Source organism: Pristiophorus japonicus, chromosome 1, assembly GCF_044704955.1.
Source record: "Pristiophorus japonicus isolate sPriJap1 chromosome 1, sPriJap1.hap1, whole genome shotgun sequence".
In the NCBI taxonomy this organism is placed as follows: Eukaryota; Metazoa; Chordata; class Chondrichthyes; family Pristiophoridae; genus Pristiophorus; species Pristiophorus japonicus.
In genome coordinates, this window is record NC_091977.1 from 19,387,001 (window position 1) to 19,411,777 (window position 24,777).

The window sequence follows — 24,777 nt, forward strand, 5'->3', positions numbered from 1 at the left end:
TGAATGATTACATCGGATTACATCGGATTACACCGGATATACGGCACAGAAACAGGCCATTCGGCCCAACCAGTCCATGTTTATGCTCCACTCGAGCCTCCTCCCGTCTTTCCTCATCTAAATCTATCCACATAACCCGCCATTCCCTTCTCCCACATTAGCTTGTCTAGCCTCCCCTTAAATGCATCGATACTATTCACCTCAACCACTCCCTGTGGTAGTGAGTTCCACATTCTCACCACTCTCTGGGTAAAGAAGTTTCTTCTGAATTCCCGATTGGATTTCTTGGTGACTATCTTATATTGATGGCCTCTAGTTATGCTCTTGCCCACAAGTGGAAACATTCTTTCTGTATCCACTCTATCAAAACCTTTCATTGTTTTAAAGACCTCTATTAGGTCATCCCTCAGCCTTGTTTTTTCAAGAAAAAAGAGACCCAGTCTGTTCATCCTTTCCTGATATGAATACCCTCGTGTTTCTGGTATCATCCTTGTAAATCTTCTCTGCACTCTCTCCAGTGCCTCTATATCCTTTTTATAATATGGTGACCAGAACTGTACGCAGTACTCCAAGTGTGGTCTAACCAAGGTTTGATACAGGTTTAGCATAAACTCCCTACTTTTCAATTCTGTACCTCTAGAAATAAACCCTCGTGTTTGGTTTGCTTTTTTACAGCCTTGCTAACCTGTGTCGCATTGGAAGGCCGTGACAATGAACGCACCAGTGAGTCAGTGGAATCCCCACACTTGATTTATCAATAAACACACTACACTGTGCAGTCACGGATCAGAACCACGCACGTTTATTTACTGAATGTGCCTTGTGCTGATTGTGGTGGGAGACACCCAGTGTCGGGGAAAGGGGACGTCTTAGTGTCAGCCGTGCCTCGGGTGTAGCACTCTCGCCTCTGGGTCAGAAGGTTGTGGGTTCAAGTCCCAGTCCAGAGACTTGAGCACAAAAATCTAGGCTGACACTCCAGTGCAGTGCTGAGGGTGTGCTGCACTGTCGGAAGTGCCGTCTTTCGAATTAAACCTTAAACCGAGGCCCCATCTGCCCTCTCAGGTGGATGTAAAAGATCCCATGTTACTATTTCGATGAAGAGCAGGGGAGTTATCTCCAGTGCCCTGGCCAATATTTATCCCTCAATCAACATAATAACAAAAAACAGATTATCTGGTCATTGTCACATTGCTGTTTGTGGGAGCTTGCTTTGTGCAATTGGCTGCCGTGTTTCCTACATTACAACAGTGACTACACTTCAAAAGTACTTCATTGTCTGTAAAGCACTTTGGGACATCCTGAGATCATGGAAGACGCTATATAAAATGCAAGTCTTTTTGCAATGTTTGGCACCCAGTTTCACACAGTGTAGCTGACTAAAAAGCTGAAGTATGAGGGCTTGAGAGGTAATCTCGCTATAAAACCAGCCACTATTCAACACAGTTAAGGGGCAGCTAGATACGAACATGAGGGAGAAAGGATTAGAATATTATACTGATTGGTTGGGATGAAGTTGGGTGGGAGGAGGCTCGAGTGGAGCAGAAACACCGTCATGGGACAGATGGGCCAAATGGCCTGTTTCTGAGATGTAAAATTCTATTAATTAGAGTCATAGAATCATAGAATGGTTACAGCACAGAATGAGGCCATTCGGCCCATCGGGCCTGTGCCGGCTCTCTGCAAGAGCACCTCAGCTAATCCCACTCTCCTGCCCTTTCCCCATAGTCCTGCAATTTGTTTTCCTTCAGGTACTTATCCAACTCCCTTTTGAAAGCCACAATTGAGTCTGCCTCCACCACCCTCTCAGGCAGTGCATTCCAGATCATAACCACTCGCTGCGTAATAAAGTTTTTTCTTATGTCGCCTTTGGCTCTTTACCAATCACCTTAAATCTGTGTCCTCTGGTTCTCTCCCCTTCCAATGGGAACAGTTTCTCTCTATCTACTCTGTCTAGACCTCTCATGATTTTCAACCTTCTCTGCTCCAGGGAGAACAACCCCAGCTTCTCCAGTCTATCCATGTAACTGAAGTCCCTCATCCCTGGAACCATTCTCGGAAATATTTTCTGCACCCTCTCCAAGGCTTCACATCCTTCCTAAAGTGTGGTGCCCAGAATTGGACACAATACTCCGGTTGAGGCCAAACCAGTGTTTTGTAAAGGTTCTCATAATTTCCATGCTGTTGCACTCTATGCTTTTATGTATGATGCCCAGCATCCCGTATGTTTCTTTAACCCCAGTAATTTAGAGCAGTGCTTCTTGAATAGGTATGGGGGAGCCTTTCGGTGAACAGCTGGATCTACCGACGCCTCCTGAGAATCAACTACAAATGTTGATGCACTCCTAGTCCGCAGAGGCACCATTACCAATACTGATATAATCCTGGGGTCACGATGAAAGTATTGACCCTCGGGGGTGCCCTTGGTGACACACAACGTTCTGCAGATCCCAATTTGAATAAAACTGCATGAACAAAAAGCATTCCCAGTTTAAATGGCGGTAGGTTGTCTATCACTGCACACTGATGGTGCCTACACGTAGAAGAGGCACATTTGCTGAAAGCTTGACATGCATTTTACGTCTCTTTTGGATGTCTGCCTCTTTTTAAAGGACAGCCACTCGGGTAAGCTGCCAGTACCTGCGGAACCCGAACTTTACTCGGAAGAGAAACCTTAAAGAAGATGAGGTATTCACAGATTATTAAAAGTAGCAACGCAGGTTAATATGGCCATAATAAGAAAGATAGAGCTTGCATTTCAACAGCACCTTTCACTACCTCAGGACTTCGCAAAGCACTTTACAACTAATCAAGTACTTTTGAAGTGCGGTAAATCTCGTAAAGTGAGGAAAGTGGCCGTCAATTGTGCACAGCAAGCTCCCACAAACGGCAGCAGGATAATGACCAGATCATCTGTTTCAGTGATTGTTATGTTTTCAATACAACATCACAAACACACAGGCTGTAAGATTGCTGATAACGTCAGGAAGGCTGTCAGTGACCTGAACTGTTTATTCTTGTAAACAGCAAGTAGTGCACTGGGTGGAGCTATATATATATTACGGTGATGTTGGTTGAGGGATAAATATTGGCCCAGGAAACCGGGGGAGAACTCCCCCCTGCTCCTCTTCTGGGACCTTTTGCACCACCTGAGAGAGCAGACGGGGCCTCGGTCTAACGTCTCATCCGAAAGACGGAAAGACGGAAAATGCAAACTGAGCACTGGGGTTCAATTCCAGAGGAATAACATTGAAAAGCAGAGAGGTTATCTTAGAGTACTGCGTACAGTTCTGGTCTCCATATTACACAGAGGATATAGAGGCACTGGAGAAGGTGCAAAAATGTTTACAAGGATGATACCAGAACTGAAATATTATATTAATCAGGAAAAGATAAACAGGATGAGGCTTTTTGCTACAGAAAAGAGAAGGCTGAAGGGTGACCTGATAGAAAGACTTGGATTTATATAACGCCTTTCACAACCACTGGACGTCTCAAAGCGCTTTACAGCCAATGAAGTACTTTTGGAGTGTAGTTGTATAGGAAGTAATTTGCTCACAAGCAAGCTCCCACAAACAGCAATGTGATGACCAGATAGTCTGTTTTCGTTACGTTGATTGAGGGATAAATATTGGCCAGGACACCGGGGATAACACCCCTGCTCGTCTTTGAAATAGTGCCACGGGATCTTTTACGTCCACCTGAGAGAGCAGACGAGGCCTTGGTTTATCGTCTACATCCGAAAGACGGCACTTCTGACAGCGCAGCACTGTCTCAGCACTGCACTGGAGTGTCAGCCTAGATTTTTGTGCTCAAGTGCCTGGAATGGGATTTGAACCCACAACCTTCTGACTCGGAGGTGAGAGTGCTACCCACTGAACCCAACTGATCCATGCCGGTGTTTATGCTCCACAAGAGTCTCCGCCCACCCCTCTTCATCTGACCCTATCAAATATCCTTCGTTTCCTTTCTCCATCATGTCTTTATCGAGCTTCTCGAAGTACCCGATCAAATCTCTTTAACGTTTTGATAGGGTACACGTAGAGAAAATGATTCCACTTGTGGAGGAGATCCAAAACTAGAATATCAAACAACTATAAGATGGTCACTAATACATCCAATAGGGAACTCAGGAGGAACTTCTTTACCCAGAGAGTGGTGAGAATGTGGAACTCACTACCACAGGGAGGGGTTGAGGCGAAAAGCATCGATACATTTAAGGGGAAGCTGGATAAAGCCATGATGGAGAAAGGAATAGTAGGATATGGTGATGGGGTGAGATGTAGAGGTGGGGGAGGAGACTCGTGTGGAGCATAAAGACCGACACCGAACTGTTGGGCTGTTTTTGTGGTGTAAATTCTAATGAACTATGTACTTTGATATATATTTTTTTTAAATTCAATTAACTGGTTTATTTTACCTGTGGAAATTTCCATCGGAGTCTCATAGTGGGCTTCTGCAATTGGTCTTCCGGAATGAAAATTAAAATCCTCATCAAACTTTTTCAGCTTCAGCAGCGACGTAAGTGCAGGGTCCTCACTGCAGCTGAAGAAACGGGAGCCGTTATTAAGGGTCAAAAGACAAGAAACAATTTGGTCAGCCAATTGGAACTATATAAAACACTGATTAGGCCACAGCTGGAGTACTGTGTGTAGTTCTGGTCACCACATTACAGGAAAGTTGTGATTGCACGAGAGAGGGTACAGAGGAGATTTACGGGGATGTTGCCTGGGCTGAAGAATTTTAGCTATGAGCCAGTATTGGATAGGCTGGGGTTGTTTTCTTTGGAACAGAGGAGGCTGAGGGGAGACGTTATTGAGGTGTGTAAAATTAAGAGGGGCCGAGATAGAATGGATAGGAAAGACTTATTTCCCTTAGCAGAGGGGTCAACAACCAGAGGGCGTTGATTTAGAGTAATTGGGGGGAGGTTTAGACAGGATTTGAAGGGAAATTTCCTCACCCAGAGGATGCTGGGGGCCTGGAACTCACTGCCTGAAAGGGTGGTAGAGGCAGAAACCCACTCCATATTTAAAAAGTATTTGGATGTGCAATTGATGTACCGTAACCTGCAGGGTTACGGACCAAGAGCTGCAAGGTGGGATTAAGCTGGATAGCTCTTGGTCGGCCGGCGCGGACACGATGGGCCGAAATGGCCTCCTTCCGTGCTGTAAATTTCTATGATTCTAAAACTCTGTGGCGTTTTACATACCTGCCGAGTTGAGGCAATTGCTCCAGCAAATCACCAACGTATTCTTCAGCTAAGGTGGAAGTCATCGGTATCAAACCAATGGATGGAATGTTCTGTTCGGGATTACCTGTATGGGAGAAATCCAGAATTAGGGTGATGTTTTGCGACTCCACCCTCATAACCCAGAGCTCTAAGTCCTAGAGTCATCCTATTTGCACTTCGCAGAACTCTAATCCATCAACCTGGTTTGGGAGGTAGGGCACCCTAAGTCACTCCCCAAATGGGGCCCGACCAATGAGTTCCCGGGGGTTTAAATAATCTGTCTCGGAGCAATGCTCAGGTAATCATTTTCTCTGCTGCCCTTCACAGGCAGAGCACTTGACAGTAGCGGGGAAAGGATACAAGGGGCAAGAGAATGGGCACAGGGGAGGGGAATTGGATAAGAAGAATGGGGGAACAGGAGGAGAAGAGAGAGAAGAGGATAAAAACAATGGAGAAAGAGGAATAGAGAGGATAGGAAGGATGGGGAATGGGAGGGTTACAGAGAGGAGAATGGGGAAAGGGGAGGGTTACAGAGAGGAGAATGGGGAAAGGGGTGGGTTACAGAGAGGAGAATGGGGAAAGTGGAGGGTTACAGAGAGGAGAATGGGGAAAAGGGAGGGTTACAGAGAGGAGAATGGGGAAAGGGGATGGTTTCTAATCTCAAGATTGCTACCAGTGCCACGTGCTAGTCAGAGTCGGAATCGCAGGATAGCTCAGATGAATACGTGGCTTGAGGAGTGGTGCAGAAGGGAGGGATTCTAATTCCTGGGACATTGGAACTGGTTCTAGTGGAGGTGGGACCAGTACAAACTGGACGGTCTGCACCTGGGCAGGACCGGAACCAATGTCCTTGGGGGAGTGTAGGCTGGTGATGTTGGGGTGGGGTTAAACTAATATGACAGTGGGATGGGAACCTATGTAGGGAGACAGAGGGAAGTAGAATGGGGGCAGAAGCAACAGATAGAAAAAAGAAAAGTAAAAGTGGAGGGCAGAGAAACCCAAGGCAAAAATCAAAAAGGGCCACATTGCAGCAAAATTCTAAAGGAGCAAAGTGTGTTAAAAAGACAAGCCTGAAGGCTCTGTACCTCAATGCGAGGAGTAGTTGTAATAAGGTAGACGAATTAAGTGCACAGGCAGCAATTAAGGAATATGATATAATTGGCATCACGGAGACATAGCTCCAGGATGATCAAGGCTGGGAACTCAACATCCAGAGGAATTCAACATTCAGGAAGGAAAGAAAGAAAGGAAAAGGAGGTGGGGTAGCATTGCTGGTTAAAGAGGAAATTAACGCAATAGTAAGGAAGGATATTAGCTTAGATGATGTGGAATCGGTATGGGTGGAGTTGCGGAATACAAAAGAGCAGAAAACACGAGTGGGAGTTGTGTACAGACCACCACAGAGTAGTAGTGAGGTTGGGGACAGCATCAAATAAGAAATTAGGGATGCGTGCAATAAAGATACAGCAGTTATGATGGGCGACTTTAATCTACATATAGATTGGGCTAACCAAACTGTGGAGGAGGATTTCCTGGAGTGTATTAGGGATGGTCTTCTCGACCAATATGTCGAGGAACCAACTAGAGGGCTGGCCATCCTAGACTGGGTGATGTGTAATGATAAAGGACTAATTAGTATCTTGTTGTGCGAGACCCCTTGGGGAAGATTGACCATAATATGGTCGAATTCTTTATTAAGATGGAGAGTGACACAGTGAATTCAGAGACTAGGGTCCTGAACTTAAGGAAAAGTAACTTCGATGGGGTACTGAGGGAATGATCAGCCATGATCTTATTGAATGGCGGTGCATGCTCGAAGGGCCGAATGGCCTACTCTTGCACCTATTTTCTATGTTTCTGTTTCTATGATGGTATGAGACATGAATTGGCTAGAATAGTCTAGCAAATGATACTTAAAGGGGTGACGGTGGATAGGCAATGTCAAATATTTAAAGATCACATCAATGAACTTCAATAATTGTACATCCCTGTTTTGTTTTTACCAAGTAGATTCCCCACGCAGTTCCCTCTGCCTTGCAACTTGATGCTCCGAAAGATAAGGTGCCAACAGGTGTTATGGGATAAAGTCCTGACTCGCACCAAGTCCCGTTCACCCATCACACCCTGTGCTCGTCAACCGACATTGGCTCCCGGTCCGGCAAAACCTCACTTTTAAAATTCTCATCCTTATGTACAAAACCCTCCATGGCCTCGTCCCTCCCTATCTCTGTTACGCACTCCAGCCCCACCATCCTGTGAGAACTCTGTGCTCCTCCAATTCCGGCCATTTGCACATCCCCGATTGTCCTCACTCCACCATTGGTGGCCGTGCCTTCAGCTGCCTAAGGCCTAAGCCCTGGAATTCCTTCCCTAAACCTCTCCGCCTCTCTACCTCTCTCTTCCCTTCAGTCGCTCCTTAAAACCTAGCTCTCTGACCAACCTTTTGGTCACCTGTCCTAATATCTCCTTCAGTGGCTCAGTATCAGATTTTACATCGTATTCAAAGCACAGAAACAGGCCATTCGGCCCAACTGGTTTATGTCACTGTCTATACTTCACATGAGCCTCCTCCCACCCTACTTCATTTAGCCCGATCAAAATATCCTTCTATTCCTTTCGCCCTCATGGGTTTATATAGCTTCCTCTTCAATGTATCTGTGCTGTTCGCCTCAATTATTCCTTGTGGTAGCGAGTTCCACGTTCTAACCACTCTCTCGGTAAAGAAGTTTCACCTGAAATCCCCATTGGATTTATTCGTCTATCTTATATTTATGCCCCCTAGTTTTGATCTCCCCCACAAGTGGAAACGTCTTCTCTATGTCCAATCTGTACGGGCCATCAGCTACAACAGAATTATATTCCACCACAATCTGTAACCTCAAGGCCCGGCATATCCCTCACTCTACCAGTACCATCAAGCCAGGGGACCAACCGTAGTTCAATGAGGAGTGCAGAAGAGCATGCCAGGAGCAGCACCAGGTGTACCTAAGAATGAGGTGCCAACCTGGGGATGCAGCAACATAGGACTAGATACATGCTAACCAGCCTAAGCAGCATGCTATAAACAGAGCAAAGTGATCCCACAACCATCGGATCAGATCAAGGCTCTGCAGTCCTGCTACATCCAGTCGTGAATGGTGGTGTACAATTAGACAACTAACGGGAGGAGGAGGCGCTATGAATATCCCAATCCTCAATGATGGCGGAGCCGAGCACACAAGTACAATTACAACCATCTTCAGCTAGAAGTGCCGAGTGGATGATCCTTCTGAAGTTCGCACCATCACAGAAGCCAGTCTTCAGCCAATTCAATTCACTCCACATGATATCAAGAAATGGATACGGCAAAGGCTATGGGTCTTGACAACATCCCGGCTGTTGTGCTGAAGACTTGTGCTCCAGAACTAGCCGTGCCTCTAGACAAGCTCTTCTGTACAGCACAACACTGACATCTATCCGACAATGTGGAAAACTGCCCAGGTATGTCCTGTTGACAAAAAGCTGGACAAATCCAATCCAGCCAATTGCTGTCCCATCAGTCTACTCCCAATCATCAGTAAAGTGATGGAAGGTGTTGTCGACAATGCTATCAAACAGCACTTACTCACCATTAACCTGCTCACTGATGCTCAGTTTGGGTTGCTCCAGAACCACTCTGCTCCAGACCTCATTACAGCCTTGGTCCAAGCAAGAGCTGGATTTCAGAGGTGAGTTGAGAGTGACTGCCTTTGACATTGAGAGAGCATTTGATCAAGTGTGGCATCAAGCAGCCCTAGTCAAATTAAGATCAGTGGGAATCAGAGGGAAACTCTCCACTGGCTGGAGTCATACCTAGCACTGTAGAAGATGGTTGGGGTTGTCAGAGGTCAATCATTGCAGCCCCAGGACATCGCTGTAAGAGTTGCTCAGAGCAGTGTTCAAGGCCCAACCATCTTCAGCTGCTTCATCAATGACCTTCCCACCATCATAATGTCAGAAGTGGAGATGTTCGCTGATGATTGCACAGTGTACAGTGCCATTTGCAATTCCTCAGATAATGGAGCAGTCCATTCTCGAATGCAGCAAGACATGGACAACATTCAGACTTGGTCTGATAAGTGGCAAATAACATTCGCGCCACACAAGTGCCAGGCAATGACTTTCTCTAACAAGCGGAGTCTGACCACCACCCCTTGACATTCAACGGAGCTAACATCATCGAATCCTCCATCATCAACATCCTGGGGGTCACCATTGACCAGAAACTTAACTGGACCAGATACATAAATACTGTGTCTACAAGAGCAGGACAGAGGCTGGGTATTCTATGGTGAGTGTCTCACCTCCTGACTCCCCAAAGCCTTTCGACCATCTACAATTCAAAAATCAGAACAGTGATGGAGTACTCTCCACTTGCCTGGATGAGTGCAGATCCAACAACACTCAAGAAGCTCGACAGCATCCAGGACAAAGCAGCCCCACTTGATTGGTACCCCATCCACCACCTTCAACATTCACTCCCTCCACCGTGGCTGCAGTGTGTACCATCTACAAGATGCACTGCAACAACTCGCCAAGGCTTTTTCAACAGCAGCTCCCAAACCTGCGACCTTTATCACCTAGAAGGACAAGGGTAGCAGGCTCATGGGAGCAGCATCACCTACAAGTTCCCCTCCAAGGCACACACCATCCTGACTTGGAAATATACCTCCGTTCCTTCATCATCGCTGGTTCAAAATCCTGGAACTCCCTCCCTAACAGCACTGTGGGAGTACCTTTACCACACGGACTGCAGCGGTTCAAGAAGATGCTCACCACCACCTTCTCGAGGGCAATTGGGGATGGGCAATAAATGCTGGCCTTGCCAGCGATGCCAACATCACAGGAATGAATAAAAAAATTAAAATCCTTTCATAATCTTGAAGACCTCGAGCATGTCACCCCTCAGCCTTCCCAGCCTGTTTAATCTTTCGTGAAAGGTATAAAATCTCATTATTTTGTCTGATAACGCCAATGTGATGGGCCGTGGGATGTTTTACTACGTTAAAGGCTCAAGTTGTTGTTGTTGTTTGAGGAACACATGGACGGGGCAAGTTTGATGGGCTGAATGGCCTTTCCCAACTCTGGGTTTTCTTATGTTCTTAAAGGAAGATAGATTATGTCCATTGAATGAGGTATTTGAATGTACAACTAACCTATAATCACTGAAACTCTGTGCTGCTCAAGGTACCTGGCTCAGCATTGTCAGCTGGTTGCAGAAGTGCCCCTGAGGGACATGTCACTGGGAATGCAGGTCCAACATTAACTTCAGGAGCAAGCTTGGCCACCGTTTCCCAGATGTGTCTGTATTCACCTCCGATCTCGTTCCCTAACTGCCGCTCTGATTCTGTGAAAAAAAAGAATGCATGTTATGACAAGCATCAGAATTACACTGCAATGGCACCTCCGCTATCCCCAATTATCCAGCTTCCTGATTACCCGGCAAACAGTTTTGCAGGACACATCCTTGCACGATGAAAGAAAGACTTGTATTTAAGATTTGTATTTACATAGCTCCTTTCACGACCACCGGATGTCTCAAAGCACATTACAACCAATGAAGTACTTTTGGAGTGGAGTCACTGTTGTAATGTGGGAAACATGGCAGCCAACTTGCGCACAGCAAGTTCCCACAAACAGCAACGTGATAATGACCAGATAATCAGATTTTGTGATGTTGATTGAGGGATAATTATTGGGCAGGACACCGGGGAGAACTCCCCTGCTCTTCTTCGAAATCATGCCGCAGGATCTTTTATGTGCAGCTGAAGAGGGCAGACGGGGCCTCGATTTAACATCTCATCTGAAAGACGGCACCTCCGACAGTGCAGCGCTCCCTCGGCACTGCAGTGTCAGCCTAGATTTATGTGCTCAAGTCCCTGGAGTGGGACATGAACCCACAACCTTCTGACTCAGAGGCGAGTGTGCTGCCCACTGAGCCACAGCCCACTAACACAACCCTCAGAAAACAACATCACGGTGAAGAAAGAATAGAAAGAACTTGTATTTATATAGCGCCTTTGACTACCTCAGGATGTCCCAATGGAATACTTTTTTTGAAGTGTGGACAGTGATATAATGAAGGAAATGTGACAGTCAATTTGCGCACAGCAAGCTCCCACATGTGATAATAACCAGATAATTTGGGCGGGGTTTGGTGTTGTTTGAGGGAAACATCTCTCAAATGGAGACTTAAACCCACAACCTTCTGACTCAGGAGTGAGAGTTCTACCCACTGAGCCACAGCTGACAATATAGAAGGTCAAGTGTCTTTATAGAATACACTTGGTCCATGTTAGCTCCCGCACTGGTTTACGATCCCAGGAGATTACATGGCTGTGGGGGAGAGAGTGAGGGGGTCGATGGAGAAGAGGAGAGCAGCAAGTGTCTAGTCATGATGCTCCAGCTTTCATGGTGTGTATGTGGGCTTGATGGATCAGCTGGTCTATTCCTGTCCATGGATGTGATACGTTGGTGTGTGACATGTAGATATCGGTACGATCAGGTGCCGAGAGTTTGGACAGGTTGGATGCAGGAAGAATGTTCCCAATGTTGGGGAAGTCCAGAACCAGGGGTCACAGTCTAAGGATAAGGGGTAAGCCATTTAGGACCGAGATAAGGAGAAACTTCTTCACCCAGAGAGTGGTGAACCTGTGGAATTCTCTACCACGGGAAGTAGTTGAGGCCAATTCACTAAATATATTCAAAAGGGAGTTAGATGAAGTCCTTACTACTCGGGGGATCAAGGGGTATGGCGTGAAAGCAGGAAGTGGGTACTGAAGTTTCATGTTCAGCCATGAACTCGTTGAATGGCGGTGCAGGCTAGAAGGGCTGAATGGCCTGCTCCTGCACCTATTTTCTATGTTTCTATGTTTCTATGAGAGGGCTGGGTTGTACCTTGACCCGATGACAAAATGCTAAGTGGGCAGAGGTTGTTTCCTCATTCAAAATTGGGGACAAGGCGGCAGATTTGTCCAATGATTGGGAGATTTACCTGTACAACTTGGCATTTCAGAGCAAATTTTTGCTACGCTTTTAAACAGATGTCCATCACTCAGGTCACTCAAGTACGTCATGTCAACGTTCCACCCGTCAGCGGCACCCAGATTTTTCAGAACCAAGAATTCCATCATCTGCCTCTGGAAACAAAAGGCATTTCCTATTAGATGCTCCGATCTGGGATGCACTGTCCGAAAGTGCGATGGAAGCAGATTCAATCATAACTTCCAAATGGGAACTGGATAAATACTTGAACAGGAAAATATTTACAGGGCTGTGGAGTAAGAGCAGGGTGAGTGGGACTAAATGGATGGCTCTTTCAAAGAGGCAGCACAGGCACTGTCATGTATTCAACTGTCATTGTAACCCATGTATAAACTGATCTAAGTTGTACACTGTGAGAACACTGACCACTAGGTGGTGAACTTGTGGGAGACACTCCTAACCTGGACTTTCAGGTATAAAAGGGGAAGCTCCACCCATCTTCTCCACTTCAGTGCTGGAATAAAGGTTGCTGGTCACAGAGTGACCTTCTGTCTAGTATGGGCCTCGTGTGCATTTGTACTGTATAGTAAGGACAGATTAGGCATGATGGGCTGAATGGCCTTTTTCTGTGCTGTATGATTCTATGGGACAAATTGGCCTGGTTGCACCCCCCCATTAGTGCCTGCGGGGGTCAGTAACGGGGCACTAAGGAGTTACCGACCGGACGCGGCAAATTCACCGACGCCCGTGAACTTTCCTGGCGGGTTTGCGCCGGCGCTAATACTTACCGCCCGGATTTCTTGCGCCCCGGAGATCGTGATGTCATCCGGTGCGCAGCGCCCCATTACCGCCCCGGATGCAATATTCACTCCCGCCCCCTGCAGCATCATGGAGCGTTAACAACGGCAGCTTCAGGAGGCGTTGTCACCTCGGCCGGATGCTTGGGGAGCGCTAATTAAAGGCAGTGGTGGTCTGGTGAGGCAAAATTAAATTATGTTGAATTATACTTTTTTGGACCCCGCCATTGCTCAGCCCCCCGCTCTCTCTCTGAGTGCTTGGGGCTGCTCTGCGCGTATCGCAGGTGCCATCGCCCAACAGACGCAGCCTTAGAATTCAATGAATGCAGCTTTGGCCCTTTGCTATAAGCGAGGGGAGGAGCCTGTTAAACCGGCAGCGTTGCCCCGTACAATGTTCAGCGCTCTGCCGATACAGCCCCCCCCCCCTCACTCCCGTTAGCGCTCTAAGGAAAGTGGTAGCGCTTAATTTAGCGCTCCACTTCCCTATTGGAGCACTAAAGCGGAAGTTCCCGGCATGAATCAAGCGGTGGAAATTCGGCCGCGCCTCTGTTGCGGCGCTAATCCAGGCGGAGCAGTAAATGGTTTGCACCGGGAAATGGTTTGCAGCTCCAGTGGCAAAATTCAGCAGCTGGGCCCTGAGTATGGAGCAGAGTGCAGAGGGAGAAGTTCCACACCTCTCTTAGGACGGTAGGCCAGCTGAGCAACAGCTCCGCGGAAAGAAAACGCTAAGAAAAACCACCAAAAACATTACTGATGCCACATAAACATAAACTGCCAAACGGTGTCTAGTGGGGTGCCGCAGGGATCAGTGCTGGGGCCTCAACTATTTACAATCTATATTAGTGACTTGGATGAAGGGACCGAGTGTAATGTAGCTAAGTTTGCTGATGATACAAAGATGGGTGGGAAAGCAAATTGTGAGGAGGACACACAAAATCTGCAAAGGGGATATAGACAGGCTAAGTGAGTGGGCAAAAAATTTGGCAGATGGAGTATAATGTGGGAAAATGTGAGTTTATCCACTTTGGTAGAAATAATAGAAAAGCACCTTATCATTTAAATGGAGAAACATTGCAAAGTGCTGCAGTAGAGAGAGACCTGGGGGGTCCTTGTGCATGAAACACAAAAAGTGAGTATGCAGGTACAGCATGTAATCAGGAAGGCAAATGAAATGTTGGCCTTTATTGCAAGAGGGATAGAGTATAAAAGCAGAGAAGTCCTGCTGCAACTGTACAGGATTTTGGTGAGGCCACACCTGGAGTACTGCATGCAGTTTTGGTCTCCGTATTTAAGGAAGGATATACTTGCATTGGAGGTTGTTTCCAGAGATGAGGGGGTTGACTTATGAGGATAGGTTGAGTGGATTGGGCGTATACACAATGGAGTTCAGATGACTGAGAGGTGATCTTATTGAAATTTATAAGATAATGAGGGGGCTCGACAAGGTGGATGCAGAGAGGATATTTCCACTCATAGGGGAAATTAAAACTAGGGGACATAGTCTTAGAATAAGGGGCTGTCCATTTAAAACTGAGATGAGGAGAAATTTCTTCCCCCCCACTCCCCCCCCACAAACAACATGGATGCCCAGACCCAAGTCATATCTGCCCTTTGAGGGAGCTGGCATGTATCTTCTCACTGGGCATCCAGCTGCCCCACTCTGCTCTTATCTCTAGAAAAGCGAAGGCTGAGAGGCTTGTTAGGATAGACAAAGGGAGGATGTTTTGACCTGTGCGGGAAACCAAAACTAGGGGTCATAAATATAAGACAGTCACTAATAAACCCAATAAGGAATTCAGGAGAAACTTCTTTACTCAGGGAGTGGTTAGAATGTTGAACTCGCTCCCACAGGGAGTAGTTGAGGCGAATAGATTAGATGCATTTAAAGGGAAGCTGAATAAACACGCGAGGGAAAAAGGACGAGAAGAAAATCATTGTCTGATAGGGAGAGAAATTCGGCTGGTTAGCGCCTCCCGTTAGCGCCTGGGTGGGGGCTAAGGGGTTAGTGATTGGGTGCGCCAAACGTAGCAACGCCTACGAACTTCAGTGCCAGTTTAGCGTTGGCGTTGGCGCTAACTCTTACCGCCTGGGCCTCTAGCGCTTCACGGATCGTGATGTCATCAAGTACGCAGCGCCCCGTTACTGCCCTGGATGTGAAATTGCCTTCCGCCCACTGCTGGATCGCCGGGCGTGAACAGCGGCAGGAAGAGGAGGCTTTGTCAACGACTGGCCGCTTGGGGAGCACTAGTTAAAGGGAATGGTTTTCAGGTAGGCCAACCTTTATTATTGGCACCAGTCTGGTGCCTGCTGAAAGTTTTCGATGTTTCATTGCTGCGCGAAGTCTGAGCCCTCCACTTTGTGAGAGTGCTTGGCAGTCGCTCAGGCCCCCTTGCAACACAGAACTGTCGACAATATTGTGCACATCCTTGGCCCTTCCCTTTAAGCGAGGGAAACAGCCTCTGATGCTGTTGGCAATGCGCTCCACATTGTTCAGCGCTCTGCTACTACCGCCTTGCTCTCGGACTTTAGCGCCCTCAGAAAAGCGGTTAGCGCTTAATTTAACGCTCCATTTTCCTCTTGGAGCGCTAAAGCTGAATTTCCCGGCAGGAGAGAATCGTTAGCACCTGGCGTTACTTTTTCTACTTTTCAAAAGTTAGCGCGGGGTGCTACGGAATTTGTGGCATCACAGAAATTTACAGCACAGAGGCAGGCCATTCGGCCCATCGTGCCTGTGCTGATATGCTGATAGGATTAGGTGAACAGGGTTGGGAGGAGGCTCGTGTGGAGCATAAACACCAGCATAGACCTGTTGGTCTGTTAATGTGAAGTAAATTCTATGTAATTCTATGTAATGAATACCAGTATCTGTACTTACCAGCATTAAGAACTGATTAACTGGCTTTGTCCAACGACTGTTGTTTTTAAGAGCTCTTTGGGACAACGGTAGGTTACGTAGGAGAGTCACATGAAGGCAATACATTCTGCAAACATCTGCCGCACCTTGAATAGTCAGTTCTTCAGGTTCATCCTGTTTGAAACACACACAACAAAAACAAAAGTTTAAACTTAAAGTTAAAAGTGAACTTTGCCCATTGGAGAAGATAAGAACACAATGGCCCTGAAATTCTGATCAAGGCTTCTTTCAGACCAACGCCTCCGACCGGAAAATTTTAATGAATTTGCCTGGTGGTCCCGGAGGAACGTGGAATTCCGGTTGGGAAGGCCTTCTCTTCCCGCGCTGCGAAGCGCACTCCCGTCCTCCAGGTTCCCACGCAGAAGGTGCAGTCACATGTGACTGCTCAGCCAATCAGGTACAGTATTCCACAGCTTTCTCAGTAATAGAAACATAGAAACATAGAAAATAGGTGCAGGAGTAGGCCATTCGGCCCTTCAAGCCTGCACCGCCATTCAATAAGATCATGGCTGATCACTCCCTCAGTGCCCCTTTCCCGCTTTCTCTCCATTCCCTTAATCTCTTTAGCCGTAAGGGCCATATCTAACTCCCTCTTGAATATATCCAATGAACTGGCATCAACAATTCTCTGCGGCGGGAATTCCACAGGTTAACAACACTCTGAGTGAAGAAGTTTCTCCTCATCTCAGTCCGAATGACCTACCCCTTATCCTAAGACTATGTCCCCTGGTTCTGGACTTCCCCAACATCGGGAACATCGGGAACATCTAACCTGTCCCGTCCCGTCAGAATCTTATACGTTTCTATGAGATCCCCTCTCATCCTTCTAAACTCAAGTGAATAAAGGCCCAGTTGATCCAGTCTCTCCTCATATGTCAGTCCAGCCATCCCTGGAATCAGTCTGGTGGAACTCCGCTGCACTCCCTCAATAGCAAGAACGTCCTTCCTCAGATTAGGAGACCAAAACTGAACACAATATTCCAGGTGAGGCCTCACCAATAGCAATGGGAACTCTGTATCTACAAGTTCTCATTGCTATTGATGAGAGAAAAAAACAAACACACTAAACACTATAATGAAAAATAAAAAACACAACTCACATCAATAAAATTACTTGAAATTAAAGTTAATAAATGCCTTAGAAAAAAATAACTTTTTTCCGATTTTTTGTAAAATTTTGTAATTCGGGTTATGGATAAACTTACCTTAGTGGGCAGGGTTTTTAAACAATAAAATGTTTTTTTTAATTTAATTTTATTATATTTTTGTGTGTTTTAAAACTCTTACACTTGTAAAAGTGGGCTATGCACCTGCTTTTATCAGGCGCAAGAGTTTGGAGGACATCAGCTGGGCAAGAAATGGGTAAATACCGCAATCTTGTCCGTGCAAATGTTCTCGCTCCCGAGAAGTGGATGATCTGTTGAGCTGCAAGTTGGAAAAACTGAAAAAAAGGTAAGTTAAAGTTTTTTTTTGCAGCGATTTATTAGGTAAGGGTCTTGGTAATGGTTTGTGAATGTTTATTTTTGAATTTTTTTGTTTTTTTTCCCCTCCTGGCCGCGCACTGAAGTTGGCGAAGATCGCGATTTTGCTCCGCGAAAATATGGCAACACCTCCGTTTGCACTGCACCCCCGGCACAGACCCCAAATGCCGAAAGCTGGGCAATTAATCGGTAACGGAGCGAAAACGGTAATTTTCCCACACCACCTCCGTTTTCACCCTGAAACGGAGAAAGCCAAAAATCCAGCCCAACGACTGAGACGCCACAGCTCTCTGGGGTAGAGAATTCCAAAGATCCACCACCCTCTCTGAGTGAAGAAATTTCTCCTCATCTCAGTCCTAAATGGCCGACCCCTTATCCTGAGTCTGTGACCCCTGATTCTAGACTCCCCCAGCCAGGGGAAACATCCTCCCAGCATCTACCCTGTCAAGCCACTGAAGAATTTTATATATTTCAATGAGATCACCTCTCATTCTTCTAAACGCTAGAGAACACAGGCCTAATCCAAAACTGTACACAGTACTCCAGATGTGGTCTCACCAAGGCCCGACACAATTGCAGTAATTGGAGGAAATAGCTTCAATCCAAATATGTTTCACCACCCTCAAGACGCTGTGCAGTGTGTCTCCTCCCTCAACTGACATGATCCCGTTTCTGGAGGTAAGCAGCCTGATGGGCAGTCCTTCCATTACACATTGGTTCCCCCTGGGTACAAAAGACCTACGTGAATGGCAGGTTAGTGGAGCAATTTAAAGTGAGGGTCCATGAGCAAAGTTCTGGCTGGGCGCAATGGAATCAATGGAGATCTATTTCCGAAAACATCAATTGTTTTAAAACCTTGGGATGTGGGCGTCGCTGCCAAAGCCGGCATTTATTGCCCATCCCTAACTGACCTTGACAAGGTGGTGGAGGTAGGGCATCTTCTTAGGAATATAGGAATTGCACCGTGAAAAAAGACCAAGGTCCATCTAGTTTCCCACATTACAACAGTGGCTACACTCCAAAAGTACTTCATTGGCTGTACAGTGCTTTGAGACCTCCAGTGGTCATGAAAGGCGCGATATAAATGTAATTCTTTCTTTCTTTCAGCTCGCCTTCTACTATTTTGGTAGTCGTAGGACACAACGATAATGGAGTTGTTGACTAATCATCGCAATCAATCGCGATCAATTAGTCCTCGGACAGTCTAGAGCTTTCGGGAGTGATGTCACGGAGCACTTCTTCAAACAAAGGGTTTGTGGAAATCTGGAACTCTCTCCCCAAAGAGCTGTTGAGATTGGTCAATGGAAATATCATAACTGAGATTGATATTTGTAGGCAAGGGTATTAAAGGTTATGGAAGCAAGGCGGGTCGATGATGTAATTGCATTGCGGAACTAGCTCGAGGGGCCAAATAGCCTCCTCCTGTTCCTATGCTTCTAAGTGGAGGATGAGCAGAGGAGGATGTGGGCTGGACACAGAGCTAGAGGAGATCATGTAGATAAGATGGAGTTAGAATGTGGAGGGATTTGAAAATGAGGACCATGACTTTAAGGTCAATAGACTGAGAGGGGACGGAGGAGGGCACTTAACCAGTGGTGCTTGGCGAGGACAGAAGTGTTGGATGTGGTGCACCTTATGGGATAGAGGACTTAAAAGAGGAGTATGAAAGAAAGAAAGATTTGCATTTATATAGCACCTTTTACAACTTCAATCCCAAAGCGCTATACGGCCAATGAAGTACATTTGCAGTGTAGTCATTGTTGCAATGTGGGAAACACAACAGCCAATTTGTGCACAGCAAGCTCCCACATCTGAAAGACGGCACCTGCAACAGTGCAGCACTCCCTCAGTACTCATCATCATCATCATAGGCGGTCCCTCGAAATGAGGATGACTTGCTTCCACACCAAAAAAGAATGAGTTCACAGGTGTTTCGAATGAAGGACCCGAACTACATCCTCACGGGTGGAAGATGCCTGTGCGTGGAATTTTTAACATGTGGTGGCCGTTGCACACTGGCCACCACACGGGCTTGACAGAGCTAGGTCTTGGTCCAGTGGCAAGGATTACCCAAAACTACTGGAGACCAGCTCTGCTGCATTGACCTAGTGTGCACACATATCGCAGTGTGGGCCAGCCCGTGTTTCCCCTGGGCCCTCGCCTCTTCTGGGCCCCGAACTCGCGCCTCTCTCAGGCCTCGATCACATCTCGCTACAATCTCTCGCCGCTCCTGTGCCCTGATCTCGCCACTCCTGCTGTATCTGCCCACGCTCCAATCACTGACCTGGACCTTGCTGACATCACTCTTCACAGCCGCCGCCCTCCTGCACTAGCTCGCGTTGTACCTTGCAGTGGCATGCATCCACACTGGCCGCCGTTCACTGCTCCTTTAATGGTCCCAATCTGCCGCTGATGGTCTCTCCCAGGTCTCGAGAGACACACATGCATGTAGGCAGTCACCTCGTACTGCACTGGAGAGTCAGCCTAGAATTTTGTGCACAAATCTCTGGAGGGGACTTGAACCAAAACCCTTCTGACTCAAAGGCTACCCACTGAGCCACAGTTGACACATATGGAGTAAAGGCGAGTAAACGGAATTAAGGTGTAGATTGGCTATGATCTCATTGAATAACGGGACAGGCTCGAGGGGCTCCTGTTCCTAATATTCCTATTTTCCTAACTGGAAGCTTGTGAAGGAGGGTTGGGAGGGTGGTGAGGAGAGAATTCAAGACAATCCACATGATCATTGCTACCGATCTCCTGCTATCCTGTGATGGAATGCTGGACCTACCCACCATTTCAGTTATACCCAGGCCCCACTGTCACCATCATCATCATAGGCGGTCCTTACAGTGTAAAGTACAGCTGTCCTCTGGGCTCTTTATGAGTTGTGAGAATTTTTTGATACTATTGGTCGACTTCTGCGAGTTGTCTGGATTGGCAGTTTTAAAGTGAAGTAATTAGACATGAAAATAAAAAATGTGTTTCACACAAGGGCCTGGAGTTGCTGCATAGTGAGAGAGGAAGTATTAAGTGGCTCAGCAGCTTTGAAAGTAGATATATCCTCAGGCCTGAATGAAATGTAACCCAGGCTTTGATCATAATTTTCCAGTCCTCTCTGGCTACAGGTGTGGTGCCAGAAGACTGGAGGGCTGCTAATGTTGTACCTTTGTTTAAAAAGGGAAAAAGGGACAGACCAAGTAATTACAGGCCAGTCAGCCGAAGCTCAGTGGTGGGAAAATTATTTTTTTAAATCCTGAGGGACAAGATAAATCTTCATTTGGAAAGACACGGATTAATCAAGGAGAGTCAGCATGAATTTGTTAAGGGAATTCGTGTCTGACTAAATTGATAAAATTTTTCGAGGAGGTAACCAGGTTGATGAAGGCAGTGTTTATGGATTTTAGCAAGGTTTTTGATAAGGTCCCACATGACAGACTGGTCACAAAAGTAAAAGCCCATGGGATCCAGAGCAAAGTGGCAAGTTGGATTCAAAATTGGCTCAGAGGCAGGAAGCAAAGGGCAATGGTTGATGAGCATTTTTGTGACTGGAAGGCTGTACCTGGGCTCATTGCTGGGTACCTTGCTTTTTGTGGGAGACATCAAGGACTTGAAGTTGGGGGTATGATTAAGAAGTTTGCAGATGACACTAAAATAGGCTGTGTGGTTGATAATGAGGAAGAAAGCTGTGGATTGCAGGAAGATATCAATGTACTGGTCAGGTGGGCAGAACAATGGCAAATAGCATTCTAAAAAGACAAAGGGTGTTAAAAAAAACAAGCCTGAAGGCTTTGTGTCTTAATGCAAGGAGTATCCGTAATAAGGTGGATGAATTAACTGTGCAAATAGATGTTAATAGCTATGATGTGATTGGGATTACAGAGACCGTGGCTCCAGGATGATCAGGGCTGGGAACTCAACATCCAAGGGTATTCAACATTCAGGAAGGATAGAATAAAAGGAAAAGGAGGTGGGGTAGCATTGCTGGTGAAAGAGGAGATTCATGCAATAGTTAGGAAGGACATTAGCTTGGATGATGTGGAATCTATATGGGTCGAGCTGCAGAACACCAAAAGGCAAAAAACATTAGTGGGAGTTGTGTACAGACCTCCAAACAGTAGTAGTGATGTTGGGGAGGGCATCAAGCAAGAAATTAGGGGTGCATGCAATAAAGGTGCAGCAGTTATCATGGGTGACTTTAATATGAATATAGATTGGGCTAACCAAACTGGAAGCAATACGGTGGAGGAGGATTTCCTGGAGTGCATAAGGGATGGTTTTCGAGACCAATATGTCGAGGAACCAACTAGGGGGGAGGCCATCTTAGACTGGGTGTTGTGTAATGAGAGAGGATTAATTAACAGTCTCGTTGTGCGAGGCCCCTTGGGGAAGAGTGACCATAATATGGTGGAATTCTACATTAGGATGGAGAATGAAACAGTTAATTCAGAGACCATGGTCTAGAACTTAAAGAAGGGTAGCTTTGAATTGGCTTGGATAGATTGGCGAATGATACTTAAGGGGTTGACTGTGGATGGGCAATGGCAGACATTTAGAGACCGCATGGATGAACTCAAACAATTGTACATCCCTGTCTGGCGTAAAAATAAAAAAGGGAAGGTGGCTCAACCGTGGCTATCAAGGGAAATCAGGGATAGTATTAAAGCCAAGGAAGTGGCATACAAAGTGGCCAGAAATAGCAGCGAACCCGGGGACTGGGAGAAATTTAGAACTCAGCAGAGGAGGATATAGGGTTTGATTAGGGCAGGGAAAATAAAGTGCGAGAGGAAGCTTACAGGGGACATTAAAACGGACTGCAAAAGCTTCTATAGATATGTAAAGAGAAAAAGGTTAGTAAAGACAAGCGTAGGTCCCCTGCAGTCAGAATCAGGGGAAGTCATAACGGGGAACAAAGAAATGGCAGACCAATTGAACAAGTACTTTGGTTCGGTATTCACTAAGGAGGACACAAACAACCTTCCGGATATAAAAGGGGTCAGAGGGTCTAGTAAGGAGGAGGAACTGAGGGAAATCCTTATTAGTTGGGAAACTGTGTTGGGGAAATTGATGGGATTAAAGGCCGATAAATCCTCAGGGCGTGATGGTCTGCATCCCAGAGTACTTAAGGAGGTGGCCTTGGAAATAGCGGATGCATTGACAATTATTTTCCAACATTCCATAGACTCTGGATCAGTTCCTATGGAGTGGAGGGTAGCCGATGTAACCCCACTTTTTAAAAAAGGAGGGAGAGAGAAAACAGGGAATTATAGACTGGTCAGCCTGACATCAGTAGGTGGTAAAATGATGGAATCAATTATTAAGGATGTCATATCAGCGCATTTGGAAAGAGGTGACATGATTGGTCCAAGTCAGCATGGATTCGTGAAAGGGAAATCATGCTTGACAAATCTTCTGGAATATTTTGAGGATGTTTCCAGTAGAGTGGACAAGGGAGAACCAGTTGATGTGGTGTATTTGGTCTTTCAGAAGACTTTCGACAAGGTCCCGCACAAGAGATTAATGTGCAAAGTTAAAGCACATGGGATTGGGGGTAGTGTGCTGACGTGGATTGAGAACTGGTTGGCAGACAGGAAGCAAAGAGTAGGAGTAAATGGGCACTTTTCAGAATGCCAGGCAGTGACTAGTGGGGTACCGCAAGGTTCTGTGCTGGGGCCCCAGCTGTTTACACTGTACATTAATGATTTAGACGAGGGTATTAAATGTAGTATCTCCAAATTTGCGGATGACACTAAGTTGGGTGACAGTGTGAGATGCGAGGAGGATGCTATGAGGCTGCAGAGTGACTTGGATAGGTTAGGTGAGTGGGCAAATGTATGGCAGATGAAGTATAATGTGGATAAACGTGAGGTTATCCACTTTGGTGGTAAAAACAGAGAGACAGACTATTATCTGAATGGTGACAGATTAGGAAAAGGTGAGGTGCAACGAGACCTGGGTGTCATGGTACATCAGTCATTGAAGGTTGGCATGCAGGTACAGCAGGCGGTTAAGAAAGCAAATGGCATGTTGGCCTTCATAGCGAGGGGATTTGAGTACAGGGGCAGGGAGGTGTTACTACAGTTGTGCAGGGAGGTGTTACTACAGTTGTACAGGGCCTTGGTGAGGCCAACCTGGAGTATTGTGTACAGTTTTGGTCTCCTAACTTGAGGAAGGACATTCTTGCTATTGAGGAAGTGCAGCGAAGGTTCACCAGACTGATTCCCAGGATGGCGGGACTGACCTATCAAGAAAGACTGGATCAACTGGGCTTGTATTCACTGGAGTTCAGAAGAATGTGAGGGGACCTCATAGAAACGTTGAAAATTCTGACGGGTTTAGACAGGTTAGATGCAAGAAGAATGTTCCCAATGTTGGGGAAGTCTAGAACCAGGGATCACATTCTAAGGATAAGGGGTAAGCCATTTAGGACCGAGATGAGGAGAAACTTCTTCACCCAGAGAGTGGTGAACCTGTGGAATTCTCTACCACAGAAAGTTGTTGAGGCCAATTCACTAAATATATTCAAAAAGGAGTTAGATGTCACCCTTACTACTAGGGGGATCAAGGGGTATGGTGAGAAAGCGGGAATGGGGTACTGAAGTTGCATGTTCAGCCATGAACACATTGAATGGCGGTGCAGGCTCGAAGGGCCGAATGGCCTACTCCTGCACCTATTTTCTATGTTTCTATGGCAATTCAATCCGGACAAGTGTGAGATAATGCATTTGGGGAGGTCTAACAAGGGAAGGGAATACACCCTTGACATTGGTGACCAGCTCATAGAAGCATTGGGGTGCATATCCCAACAGCTGGCCACCATGACTGAGTACATTCCGCGACTGGCAGAGACCCTGGATGCGATCGTCAGGAACACTGCTGGTACAGGCCTCCCACTGGTCCCAGAGTGCAGCGCTCCACCCCTCGGTTCCGCAGCACCACTGTGAACGACAGATTAGAGCAAGGACCAAGATCCTGCTTCTGCATCAGAGAATGTTGCTTTCTCGGCACCTCCCACTCCCGTACCCGTGCAATGACCGCCTCTGCATTCATTCCCCCCCAATGAGGCACCACCGCTCCTCGGCCAGGCACCATGGAGCGAGGAGAGAAAGGGGTAGAGGTGGGGAGAAGAAGGGGAGGGGAGAAGGAAAGTGAGGTGCATGTCCGCAGGTGATGGCTGTGTTATATCTCCATCTAGGTGTATGCAATTTGTTGTATGAGGGCATAGAAAACATAGAAACATAGAAAATAGGTGCAGGAGTAGGCCATTCGGCCCTTCTAGCCTGCACCGCCATTCAATGAGTTCATGGCTGAACATGCAACTTCAGTACCCCATTCCTGCTTTCTCACCATACCCCT

The 24,777-nt window shown here is 46.6% G+C and overlaps 1 protein-coding gene across 1 annotated transcript in view; it reads right to left on the minus strand.

Moving 5' to 3' along the window:
* LOC139262770 (probable ATP-dependent RNA helicase DDX60) overlaps positions 1–24,777 on the minus strand; it is a 191,529-nt gene that overhangs the window by 140,409 nt on the left and 26,343 nt on the right. Inside the window, exons 7-11 of the mRNA XM_070877924.1 lie at positions 15,902–16,054; positions 12,240–12,384; positions 10,437–10,592; positions 5,207–5,312; positions 4,418–4,542 (exon numbers count right to left, since the gene is read on the minus strand). Of these exons, the coding sequence (XP_070734025.1) occupies positions 4,418–4,542; positions 5,207–5,312; positions 10,437–10,592; positions 12,240–12,384; positions 15,902–16,054 (685 nt within the window). The remainder of the gene's footprint in view (positions 1–4,417; positions 4,543–5,206; positions 5,313–10,436; positions 10,593–12,239; positions 12,385–15,901; positions 16,055–24,777) is intronic.